Source organism: Hemitrygon akajei, chromosome 14, assembly GCF_048418815.1.
Source record: "Hemitrygon akajei chromosome 14, sHemAka1.3, whole genome shotgun sequence".
NCBI classification, from domain to species: Eukaryota; Metazoa; Chordata; class Chondrichthyes; order Myliobatiformes; family Dasyatidae; genus Hemitrygon; species Hemitrygon akajei.
This window is the reverse complement of record NC_133137.1, coordinates 89,548,786-89,562,547: the sequence shown is the minus strand read 5'-3', so window position 1 is coordinate 89,562,547 and position 13,762 is coordinate 89,548,786. Positions and strand designations below refer to the sequence as shown.

Below are 13,762 nucleotides of genomic sequence, written 5' to 3'. Positions count from 1 at the left end.
CTCGTCTGCACACCACTGTTACAATGTGTGGTTACTTGAGTTACTGTCGGCTTCCTGGCAGCTCGAATCAGTCTGGTCATTCTCCCTTGACACCTCTCATTAATGAAGTGTTTTTGTCCACAGAACTGCCATTCACTGGATGGATGTCTTATGTTTGTCACACCATTCTCTGTAAACTCTAGAAACTGTTGTGTGTGTGGAAGTCCCAGGAGATCAGCAGTTTCTGAAATACTCACACCACCCCATCTGACACCAATTGTTCCATGGTCAAAGTCACTGAGATCATATTTCTTCCCCATCCTGATGTTTGGTCTGAACAATAACTAAAGCTCTTGACCATGTCTGTATGCTTTAGTGCACTGAGTTGCTGGCACATAATTGGTTGTTTAGAGATCTGCATTAATAAAGTGTACAGGTGTATTTAATAAAGTGGACACTAAGTGTTTAAGTTACCCTATACTGTACAAATGTCAGGGTTTTCTCCCCCCAAAATACTAATGGTCTTGGCAGTTAAAAAGTCACATTGACGACGTTTTTTTAAATAGTCAGAGAGCACTACAACACATTAACAGGTTCTTCAGCCCATCTAGTCCTTGCTGACATATTATTCTGCCTAGTCCCATCGACCCACACCTGGACCACAGCTCTCCCTACCCTTCCCATCCACGTACTTATCCAACCTTCTCTTAAATGTTAAAATCAAATCCACATCCATCACTTCCACTGGCAGCTCGTTCCACACACTCACCACCCTCAGAATGAAGAAGTTCTCTCTTGTTTCCCTTAGATATTTCACCTTTCACCCTTTAATCCATGACATCTGGTTCCAGTCTCACCCAACCTCAGTGGAAAAAGCCTGCCTTGCATTTACCTTATGGTTCCTTAGGGTTGTTATAGTCAGGGGTGGTAACGAGGACAAGCTCCCACCATCTATTAAATGCTCCCAATGGCATGGACCTCAAATCCTCTCCGACAACCAAGTCCAGCTCCTGCCCTTCACTTGTGGTTTAGCTACTAAACCTGGCAGAACCATTTCTACTGACAGAAGGGGCAAAGGCAGGTTACTGGTGCTTTAAAACCAGTCGCTTCAGGCAGATGAGGCTCATTGGTCATGGCTGCAGCTTATCTAGAAGGAAAACTCTGATTGCAAACCTCTGCTGCCTTACAGCTATACCCACTCATGAGGAAGGCTTTGGGAGTAAACCCCAAGGGTAAAATCCAGAGCTGGAGTCCGTAAGGCAGTCCAACATTGAGTTCAACGCTGACAGGTAACTCCCGCGACGCTACTGGTGCTAAACTCTGCTGTTACGTTGGGTTAATCAGATGCGTGGAGAGTGGGAGCTTCCTCTCCATACTGTACCGCCCTGGCTTGAGTACCTAGACAGCTAGGATGCAAGATCCAAGGTCAACCCTAACTGATGGAGGCCTCACTCACATTTACCCCATCCACATCCCCCTATTTTGTACATCTTCTCTGCTTATCATACCTGATCTGCTTTCATAAGAGGCACAGCATGGAAGATTTTCATTTTCAGTTCCCACTTTCACAAATACAGTGATTTTTTTGTAACATTAATGTGATACGGTACAACTTGTTGAACTGCTTTTTGAAATACAGCAAACAGGATAAAATTAGTTACAGAAAGTTTCTGAGTAAGAAACTGTATGGTAGCGGTTAGCTTAGCACTTTACAGTGCCAGTGACCCAGGCTCCATTCCTCCCGCTGTCTGTAAGGAGTTTGTATGTTCTCCCCATGACCGAATGAGTTTCCTCCAGGTGCTTCGGTTTCCTCCCACATTCTGAAGACACACAGGTTAGTACGTTAATTGGTCACGCAGTCTCATTGGGCCTGAATGGCCTGTTAGCAAGCTGTATCTCAAAAAAAAAAGGAAACAATGACCTGTTACAGGCCAGATCTGTCTCCCAGGGTATATACCTGTTTTACAGCAATGAACAAAGGTACAACTGAATTCACTTCCAATTTATAAAAATTTAATTTTACAGAAGTTTATCATACCCATAGATACACCAGACCTTTACAACATGGTTATTTTTGAGAAGTATTTCACATGCTGTTCGATTTGTAAACTTTATACCGTGCTACATCAGACTTATTTGAGAAATGAAGTAGTATTTTCAAACTTAATCTATATAAAACTTTGTAAGTGAGTGTCAAGGAACTCACATGGACATCTATTCAGAGTTAATTCGGGCCTGTCATTTGTTTTACATTTATCCCAGGAAGAACTGACTGTATACAGGGAAGCTGCTATCCATCATCATCAGAGCTGTCTGGTGCTTGATTTCTTGTCTAGAGAGAAAAGAAGTAACAGAATCAGCTATTTTCATTTTGTTCTTAAGACCATAAGATATAGAAGAATTAGGCCATTCAGCCCATCAACTTTGCTCCACCATTCCATTTGTCTGTTTTATTACCCCCCAACCCCATTCTCCTGCTTTCGCCCCGTAACTTTGATATCCAGACTACTCAATAACCTATCAACCTCCACTTTAAATATACTCAATGATTTGGTCTCCTCAGCCATCTGTGGCAATTAATTCCACAGATTCACCCCCTATGGCTCAAAAAATTCCTCATCTCTGTTCTAAATGAACATCCCTCGATTCTGAGGCTGTGCCCCCCGGTCCTAGACTTGCCTACTATAGGAAATATCCTCTTCACATCCACTCTAGGCCTTGTAATATTTGACAAGTTTCAATGAGAGCACCCCACCTTATTCTTGTAAACTCCAGTGAGTACAGATACAGAGCCAACAAACACTTCTCATAATTAACCCTTTCATGACTGGAATTATTCTCATAAACTCCTCTGGACCCTTTCCAACCGCAGCACATCTTTTCTTAGATGAGGGACCCAAAACTGCTTTCAATGCTCCAACTGCGGTCTGACCATTACCTTATAAAGCCTCAGTGTTGCATCCTTTATATTCTAGTCCTCCTGAAATGAATGCTAACATTGCATTTGCCTTCCCACTGATTCAACCTGCAAGTTAACCTTTAGGGAATCCTGCACAAGGACTCAAGTCTCATTACCTCTGATTTTTGAATTTTCTCCATTTAGAAAGTGGTCTGTCTTTATTCTTTTTACCAAAGTGAATGAACATACACTTCCCTACACTATATTCTATTTGCCACTTCTTTGCCCATTCTACAAGTCTGCACAAGACCTTCAGTAGATTCCCTGCTTCCTCAACACTACTTGCACCTCCACCTAGCTTCATATTGTCTGCAAGCTCGATCCTCTCCGTAACTGTACTCCCTGCTTTTCACATGAGATAAGCTAACATGAAATCTGATTAACCATTCTAGTTAGCCCCCCTGTATCTATTACATCAGTCACTATGCTGGTAGCATCTCCATGACCCAAGATGGCACAAGATTGATAGGTTCTTTATTAGTGAAGGTGTCAGAGGATACGGTGAGAAGGCAGGAGAATGGGGTTGAGAGGGAAAATAAAGTGTTGTACAAAAGTCTTAGACACATATATATAGCTAAGGTGACGGTGACTTTTGCAAAGTACTGTATGTCAATGTGGAGTGAGAGCAAGTTTGTAAATCAGGCAGAAGCAAAGGGTGTTAGGAATGTCAAGTGTGGAGCACCACAGGAGGGGTGTGGGACAGGTTGCAGTAAAAGGGTGCCAGGGGCACAGGGACACCAGGCAAGGACATTTGATGCCAAACAATTGGTTTCTGATCATTATAGAACTGCTCTCTGGTGTTACCCCGTCCCTCTCCCGTCCCCTTTTTCCAACCATGATTTCCCTCTCTTTACACCCTTCCCACTCTCAGTCCACAATAGAGACAGAGATCAGAATCAGGTTTATCATTTACACATGTCATGAATTTTTTTTTGTGGCAGCAATACAGTGTAATAGATAAAATTATTACTGTACTGTTCAAGTCTTAGGCACCTTAGTGCTCTCTCTCTCTCTCATATGTATACACACATATGCACATACACAATTAAGATTATTGCACAGCATTGTAAATCGGTCATGATTGAATGGTAGTGCAGACTCAATGGGTTGATTGGTCCAATTCTGCTCCTAAGACTTTGTCTTAAGTGAGTCAACTTCTATCGGGAACAAGACTATTCAGGAACACATTTAAAGATGATGTGTGAGGCAATTTTATGTAACTGCAGAGCGGCAAGTTGCTGGTACACGATGTCAGGGGCAGTACTGTTTCAGATGCTTTCGGACAGACAGGTGAGTAGGCAGGGAATGGAGGCATATGGATCATGCACAGGCAGAAAGGAATCTTGTTTAACTTGCAATCATGTTCCACGTGGGCACTGTGGGCCGAAGGGCCTGTTCATGGGTTGTACTGTGTTATGTAACACTGTATGGCCGTTGAGCCCAAGATGTTGTGCAGACCTTTTAACCTACTTCACAATCAATTTAAGCCTTTCCTCCCAAATAGCCTTCCATTTTTCTATCATCAATGTGCCTATTTAAGAGTTTCTTAAATGCCCCTAATGCAAGAGTTCCCAACCTTTTATATGCCAATGAGTTTTACCATTAACAAGGGGTCTACGGAACCCAGGATGGGACCCCCTCCCCCGCCCTAATGTATCTGCCTCTACTACGACCCCTGGCAGGGCACCCACACCAACCACTCTGTTTAAAAAAAAACACTCACCTCTGACATCCCCTCCATACTTTCCTCCAATCATCTTAAAATTATACCCCTTGGTGCTAGTGCATCCAGAAGTTTTATTAATGAACTCTCAGATCAAATGATACTTGGGGCTTAACGGCAAACTCACACCCTCTAATTAAAAACATCGAACAATGAACCAACAAACAACTTATCCTGATCCATTCACTTCACACGAGGAGAATCTTATTGCTTACAGAAATAAAACTGTATCTTGGTCCTGAGGACTTATTTGAACCCATACAGCTTTAAGTTTTGCTTAAGCAAAACCGATAACAGTTCCATATTTGCCTTACCAGTTTAAGAAAATCAATTAGTTTATGAGCATCTTCGCCTCTTGACAAGTCCACAAAGTCCTTGGGCAACCGATAACTTAAATAGGGGCTGGGTTGCACAGTCATTTCACTTGTTATGTAGCGGAAGACTGGAGCATCCTAAGAAATTGAAATCAGGAAGAATGCATCATCAAATGCTGTAGGTCAGTGCCCTAATCATCCAAGACCTCTCCCAAAATTTAAAAAGGATACACAGGTCCTTTAGCATTGTCAATGACCCCTCCCGTCTATCCAACAATCCCTTTGAACCCCTCCCATCGTGCAGGAGGTACTGTAGTGTTAGGACAAGAATTGTTACGATGGGAAACACCCAGGAAGACCTCCATGCCACCACACAGGTCTCACCACGTATGAAGTGCCAGTAGCACTATACAGTTTACCTTTCAAAACTTGTGTCCTAAATGTACCTTCTAATTTGTTATTTTATTTGTAGTGATATTATTTTGTGTTGTGTGTGTGTTATATGTACTGTGTTGTGCACCTTGATCCTTGTTCAGCTATTGTTTGGTTGAAGGCCCAATGCAATATTTACGTTAAATATCGCCAGAAGTGCCCAGATCCAGATAAATGAATGAAAAATAATTGGTCCCTAGGCAAGATGAATCTCACCCAAAAGGGACAAAGTTTTACCAAAGTAACACACACAAAATATTGGAAGAACTCAGCAGATCAGGTATCATCTATGGAGAAGAATAAAGAATCGATGTTTCAGACCGAGACCCTTCACCAGGTTCTGGCTGAGGGATTCAGTGCAGGATGCCTTACTTTGATATAACCCACATATTACATAAATTAGATTAGATTTATTTGTCATGAGTACATTGAAACACAGTGAAATGCACCACTGGCATCAGTAACCAACAGTCTGAGGATGTGCTGGTGGCAGCCCGCAAGTGTTGCCATGCTTCAGGTAGCATGCTCACAACGTTCAGCAGAACAATACACGACCAGCATAGAGACAGACAAAATAATAGCAAAACAAAACTGTTTCTTCCCCAACACCCCCTCCCCCAATTGGGAATCACTGGCTCTCACCCTCAGGCCCATCTAATGCCAGTACTGAAGCTAAAACTGAAATAGTCTCACTTTTAACTGCAAATAAGCATTTAAACAAACAGCAAAATACACAGAAATTAGAGGCGAGGGATTAGTTATGTGTGAAATTTAGGATTTACAGGCAAAGCTGTAACAGAGGACAGTCTCACAACAGAAGTGTACAGCAAATCAAGAATCTGTAACATAAAGAAACAGTCAGTAGATGGCTTTTACCAGTTCAGCAAGGGCTCCCTCACTGATGACGTGTCCAGAAGTCAGCTCGTCCCAGGTGAAAAGCAAGGCATTTGTCACCTCTCCAAATGGGTTAAAATCGATGATCCACACCTTGCCCTAAGAAACAAATCACAGGAGTGGCTTAACGATGTGAGCAAGGTAATCCTTCTAACAAAAACTTGAGATCTGTAACCAACAGATCTATCAATAAATTAACAATATCACACAGACAGTGGTTGAGCTGCCAGAGGAAATGGATGAGGCAGGTACATTAACTTTTTTAAAGACATAGGTACATGGACAGGAAAGGTTTGATGGATATGGGTCAAATGCAGACAAATATCTGTAAATCCTAAACTTCATACATAACTAATCCCTCTCCTAACTATTCTCCCGCACAATGTTGTTTGATTAAATTATTATATTCATCAAAGCAGAGAGATTTGTAGTTAAAGTGAGACTTTTTTCCACTTTAGCTTCTGGTACTAGTATTAGGCAGTCCAATTTAAATAAGTGGGTTGTATCAAACTAAAGCATCCTGCAGATAACCCCTCAGCTAGGGATAGGCATCTTGGTTTGCATGGACAAGATGGTCCAAATGGCCTCCCCTCTGACTCTAATTTCAGAGACTATAGCCTTATTTTAGTTCAAGCTGATGGTTAATTGATAAAGAAAACAAATTCAAGGAGGAACAGTAGAGGGAAGAGGTCCAATCAATAACTCAAATATAGGTCCAGCACATAAATGATTCAGCTTGTCATCAAACACTAGCAAATTTCTACAGATGTTCTGTTGAAAGAATCCTGGTTGGTTGCATCCTGGTCTGGTACATCAAGGGGTGTGGTAGTTAGCACAACATTTTACAACACCAGTGACCCGGGTTCAATTTCCACCACTGCCTCCAAGGAGTTTGTACACTATTCCGATGACCGCGCGAGTTTCCTCTGGGTGCTCTGGTCTCCTCCCACAGTCCAAAGATGTACCGATTGGTAGGTTAATTGGTCATTGTAAATTGTCCCATGATCAAGCCAAGATTAAATCAGGGGATAGCTGGGGGGCGGGCGCAGCTCGCAGGGTTGAAAGGGCCTATTCCATGGTGCAGCTCAATAAATTTGAAAAAAATAACAATTTGAAAGTGCAGGAATATCAGAAGCTGCAGAAAATAGTAGACTCAGCCCAATACATCATAGGCATATCCCTCCCCAATATCAGTAGGATCGACAGGAGGCACTGCCTCAAGAAGACAACATCTATCAAAGATCCCCACAACAAATTTGATTCTGAGCTACCACCAGGCTGGAGATACAGAAGTCTGAAGTGGGGTAAGTCAAGAGTTGCATGGGAGAGATCTTTGACCCTTCTCCAAGACTGCCCATTTTCTTCAGCTGAAGTCCTTTACCCCATCAGAGCTTCTCCCAGTCCTTGCCTCTCATTCTCCCTCTACTCAATCTCCAAGTTTCTTAAGCAATTTGGAGAAAGCCTGAATTTGCTCATCACTTCTTGGCAAGATCTGGTAAAGGGACTTCAATAAAAGTGTAAAAATATTAATAGAAGTGGACACGTTATCTTAAGCAATGGAAAACCACTGCCTTGTTTCCATTTCGGTTAAGGTTACATACCCGACTGTCTCTGTATACATCAAACACAACTGCAAACAAAAGATAACAAGGGATGAGAATTCTGAAGCATCTTTTGTACATGCTAACAATGAATACATTAAACAATTATTTTCATAGGTTAATCTATAATTAATCTTGTAAATATGTTGTAATGAAAGTATTTAATAACAAAGTGGCATTTGCTACTGCAACGTACTACAATCAAGGAAGCCATGATAAATGTAATCACAATGCTTGGTTGTTGGCAGGTAGGGTTAATACCTGACTTTCAAGAGCACTTGTGAGTTATGTTCCGGCTGGACTTACTCCTTAAACTGCTGGAGAACAGAGCAGAAAAAACAGGTGCTGTTTTCTCCCGGTAGGGATTAGTTTTTAGTTCCAAGTGCTCCTGTCACGTTTTGTCACCCTGTAACTTTATCCTTCAATCTCTCTGAATTATGGAGGACAGCACGTGTATAAATATCTCTCTCCAGCAGACTTCATCATGACTCCAGTATTTCTAGTAATTTTTTAATGTTTCTTAATTGTATATATTATTATTTTAATGTTCTATCACTGAGCAGCAGTGAACCATCTGATTTGCCTAGTTCTCTTCGAGAACTAGTTAACTTGATCAGCATTTCTAATCTGGCTATTGTTCACGACTGCACTTTATATAAAAAATGCCAGGATGTTGTAAGAATTTTTAGACCATAAATTTTATTGCAAAGCAGGTTAAAGTAATCACAGCAGCTTAAAACGTCTCATTCTATTCTCAGAGCACACTACTATGCACTGCCTGACTCTTCCTCAAGTGAGCCACAAAGCTTTAATTCACATGCAGAGAACATTCTAAATCATGTCAAATTTTGAACTACTTTTTAAATATTTTCTTATTGTAATATATATTTATATATTCTTTACTGGATTTATTGCACTGCTGCCAGAAAACCCCAAACGTACTGACATATGCCAATATGCCAGTGATAGTAAACCTGACTCTGATATATTTAGAGGCAATCATTTCAGCACAATAAGGTTTGTCAAATTACTTTGATAAACAATTCATTAGAACATTAATATCCAATTACAAAGTATTCTTCTACAGCTTCCAACTTGCTGGTAAATGTGCCCAAGTTTCAGATAAATAACAGATTTCAGTTGATATAATCACAACACAAAACACGGAGATCTTTGCTCTATTTCAACACTATCATTTCCAAAGTACATTAAAGATGTAACATTATAAAGGAACTTGGATTTAACTCATTACTTGTGTAAAGAACAAACACTGGAGGAACTCAGCAGGTTAGACAGCAAGTGTGGAGAGAAATGGGGAGTGAATGTCTTGGGTCAAGACCCTTCATCTTTGTTGTATGCACATCTAGTCACTTATAGGAAAGATATGAATAAGATTGATGAGCTATAGAGAAAAAAATAAAAGGATGTTGCTGGTACTTGAGGAACTAAGTTATACGGAAAGGTTGAATAGGTTTGGACTTTATTACCTGGAGTGCAGGAGAATGAGAGAAGATTTGACAGGTATACAAAATGATGAGGGGTATAGATAGCATAAACACAAGCGGATATTTTCCCCCCACTGAGATTGGGTGAGTCTAGAACTAGAGGTTATGGGTTAATTATTTTTATTATCTAGCGCTACAACACAGAACAGAACCTGACTCTTTGAGCCGCATTGTCTGCAACCACCAACTTAACCCTAGCCAAATTACAGGGCAATTTACAAAGACCAGTTAACCTACTGGCTGGTATGTCTTTGGACTGTGGGAGGAAACTGATGCCTTTGTGGGGAGCACGTACAAAGTCCTTACAGATGATGTCGGAATTGTACTCTGTACTCTTGAGCTGTAATAGCATCATGCTGAATGCCATGGTACCGTGGCGTTAAGAGTGAAAGGCAGTTAAGGGGGAACTTCTTCACTCAGAGGGTGGTGCGAGTGTGGAACGGGTTGCCAATGGATGCAGTAGATGTGGGCTCAATTGCAACATGTAAGAGAACTTTGGTTAAGTATATGGATGGCAAGGATGTGGTCCAGGTACAGGTTAATGAGACTAAGCAGAATAACTGATCAGTACAGACAAGATGTACCAAAGGGCCTGTTTCTGTGTTGTAGTGTTCTATAACAAACTTGAGCCCAGATACTGAGCGTCCATTTCCCTCCAAGAATGCTGCCTGACTCACTGAGTTCCTTGAGCAGTTTGTTCTTTGCTCCAGATTCCAGCACCTACAGTCTTGTGTGCCTCCACTATCTCCACTTTGGCTTAACAGATCCGGTTTGTACGTAACAAAACCTCAGTTTTGGGCTGTCACTGATATCAGACTTTATTTATTTAGACATAAGGAGCGGAACAAGGACTTCCAGGCTAACGAGCTGCATCACCCAGCAACCCACCTATTTAACCCTAGCCTAATCACAGGACAATTTACAATGACCTATTAACTTACTGACCGGTATGTGTTTGGACTGTGGGAGGAAACCAGAACACCCAGAGGAAACCCACACGTGCATGGAAAGAACGAACAATCTTACTTGCAGAGGATGCTGGAACTGAACTCTGAACTCCGACACCTCGAGCTGAAATAACGTTGCGCTAACTGCTAAGCTACCGTAGCGCCCGAGACCTCTCAGAAAATATCCTCCACTAGAATCATCTTCTGAACATGTTCAAAATGAAAAATAATAATAAAACAGAACCTTGAAGAATAAATGGTAACTTAAAAAATAATGTAATGGTATTGATAGCAACTGCAGACTAAGCAGTTCAAACACTGCTGAGGACAATAGGTGCCAATAGAGTGCCCTACATTGTAACTGGCACTTAGAAGCTTGGCAATTATTTTTAGAGGGTTATATAGAATATACTTACAGTCTTCATCTGGGAACTTGTATTGTACTTTAGCTTTAAAGAAATCAATAATGGAACCAAGAATATTGGCTTCTTGACTGCAGACATGGTTGTAATATTGTGTGTGATCTCTCTGTGTAATCCCTGCAAAAAACAATGACCATAAGATTTAAATCATTCAGCAATTGGAAATTTTTGCTTTAAAGGTTCAAAATAATTTTCAGAATAGTACCTATTAATTTGTTTTCCTTTACAAAACATCGGAACTCTCCTCCAGGAATCAACTCGCACCATTTCCTCAGAACAAGCTGAAGAGAAAGTTTGATTTTAGTGAACGTGATAGCACAGTGGTTAGCACGACTGCGTTACAGCTCTGTGCACTCCAGAGTTTGGAGTGCAATTCCAGCACCATTCTGTAAGGAGTCTCTGATTGTTCTCCCCATGAAATGCGTGGGTTTTCTCCAAGTGCTCTAGTTTCCTCCCAGTCCAAAGACATACTGGGTAGGTTAACTGGTCATTGTAAATTGTCCCATGGTTAGGTTAAGGTTTTGGGGGCTGCTGGATGGCATGGCTTGAAGGGCAGGAAGGGCCTACCCCAGGCTGTTGTGCTAAGTAAGCAAAATACGATAAATGTTAATGGATGACATGTCAGGGTCATGCCACTTAAACAAGCATGTGACAGGTAATGTCAACAACGATATGACAAGGCGAGTATCATGAGTATTTGAACTTGTGTATAGGCCATAATACTCAAGCAGAAAACAGCCATTCAACCCATCAGGTCTGCTCTGCCATTAGATCACGCTGATTTATTAACCCTCGCAACCCCATACCTTCACCACAATATCAGCTTCCACGTTAAGTATACCTAATGATTTGACTCCACAGCAGTCTGTGGCAATGCCACAGATTCATCACCCTCTGGCTAAAGAAATTCCTCCTCATCTCTGTTCTGACGCTGTGCACAGTGCTCCTTGACTCCCCCACTACAGGAAACATCCTCTCCACTTTTACCCTATCTAGGCTTTTCAATGTTTGATAGGTTTCAAAGAGATCTCCAAAACCCCGCTCCACCACCGTTCTTCTAAACTTCAGTAAATACAGGCCCAGAGCCATTAAACACTCCTCTTACGTTAACCAGTTCATTTCTGGGATTATTGTCATGAGCCTACTCTGGAGCCTATCCAATGTCAGCACTCTCTTAGTTATGGGGCCAAAACTGCTCACAATACTCAAATGCAATCTAATGTCTTATGAAGCCTCAACATTACGTCTTTATATTCTAGTCCTCTAGTCTAGACACACAACGATGCATTGAGAAAACTCAATAACCAATTAATTGCATCCTTCACCTCAAAAAGCCAACTTATTTTTAAACTGATTTTAAGAAAGCCAAGAGGCCCATTGCCAATTAGGACCTCGATCAATGAGTCAAGCAAATTTCGTTACATCCCACTTAGATATGCCAGCTTGCATAAATTATTCTGTCCTGGGGGATTTTAAAGAATCTCTTAATCAAAGTCTTAAGTTGCATCTTCTCTTATATATTTGACTTTCTTGACTACAAAAGGAGTAGGAAAGATTGTATGGCCACGGTGCAGTGGAATCTACTGAGACTGGAAACAGTCAAATGGCGGAAAGCATCAGCAGTGTCACAGATATATTCCAGCACTGCATGATACTGTAGTGGCTAGCATAATGCTTTATAATGCCAGTGATCAGAAGACCTGGGTTCAATTCCCATTGCTGTAAGGAGTTTGCTTGCTCTCTCCATGACTGGTTTCCTCTGGGTACTCTGTTTGCCTCCCACATTCCAAAAGATGTGCAGGTAATGGTCAGTAAATTATATGCATGCTATGCTGGCGCTGGAAGTATGGTGACATTTGCAGTTTGCCCCTAGCACATCCTCAGACTGCGTCAGTTACTGATCAAAATGACATGGGAGAAACCAAGAACAGGTACATTGAACAGTTGGAAGAGCATCACATTCAGTATGTTCAGATGACCCTGAACTTATCATTGGCTGCAAGTTTGTCTCCATTCCATTCTGACCTATCATTCTCTGTGCTCTCTTGTACTGTACACAGGCTTAAGGAACAGCGCATCCTCCACATGGGCACATTGCAGCCTTTGGGTTTCAATGCCAAATTGGATCCACATCAGTCATCCATCTGTGATGTTGGCTCAGCCTTTTATTTTTGAATCTTCTTCTCTGGAAGTGGAGGACATGCCCATCTTGACCTGCCAGGCATGTTCTTCTGCTCTGCATTTTACAACTACACTTCTTTCTATGTCACACACTCTCTAAACGTTCCCATTCACTCACTGAGTACTACAGTTTATCCTCATGATCACCTCACTTTAACCCTATCGGGAATCTCCTCTCCTCCCACCCCCTGTCCGTTTATTTATTTTATTTTTATTTATTTAAAGATACTGCACAATGATAGGCCAATTGGCCCAACAAGTCCGCATCATGCAATTACAGCTATGTGGCCAATTAAACCCTACGTCTTCAAGAAGAAGTAGGAACCTGGAGCACCAGAGGAAACCCACACAGTCACAGAGAACATACAAATTACAGCAGCATAGCTGAACTGGTTGCTGCTGCTGTAATAGTGTTAAGCTAACCACTACACAACCATGCTACTTTCAACCTGCTCTCCTTCACAACTCTAACAAGTGGTCTTCTCTGCAACCTGAAGCATTAACTGTTCATACACATGCAGCCTGACCTGCTGAATATTCCCTACTTCATTTTTTGTGTGGTGTCTAGCACAAGCCTCACTAATTTGATTTAATGGAAAATGACACATTTCATTGTATGTCTCATGTGACAAAAAAGTTCGTCCATCTTCTATCTTTTAAATTTTTTAGATTTCCAGCATTAGCAGTATTTGTTTCACCCAACTGCATTAACCCCTTTTCTTCCAACCATAGTCTCATCCATGCCATCCAGATTCCAGCACTCACCTACAAAGTGGGAACAATTTACAATGGGCAAATAATCTAT

General features: G+C 41.4%; 1 protein-coding gene across 1 annotated transcript in view; it reads right to left on the bottom strand.

The window, feature by feature from the left end:
- Window positions 1–1,970: 1,970 nt before the first annotated feature.
- Window positions 1,971–13,762, bottom strand: part of cdc123 (cell division cycle 123 homolog (S. cerevisiae)) — a 34,137-nt gene continuing 22,345 nt past the window's right edge. The window contains exons 8-13 of the mRNA XM_073066562.1: window positions 10,982–11,057; window positions 10,771–10,893; window positions 7,903–7,931; window positions 6,284–6,400; window positions 4,976–5,113; window positions 1,971–2,311 (exon numbers count right to left, since the gene is read on the bottom strand). Of these exons, the coding sequence (XP_072922663.1) occupies window positions 2,270–2,311; window positions 4,976–5,113; window positions 6,284–6,400; window positions 7,903–7,931; window positions 10,771–10,893; window positions 10,982–11,057 (525 nt within the window). The 3' untranslated portion in view covers window positions 1,971–2,269. The remainder of the gene's footprint in view (window positions 2,312–4,975; window positions 5,114–6,283; window positions 6,401–7,902; window positions 7,932–10,770; window positions 10,894–10,981; window positions 11,058–13,762) is intronic.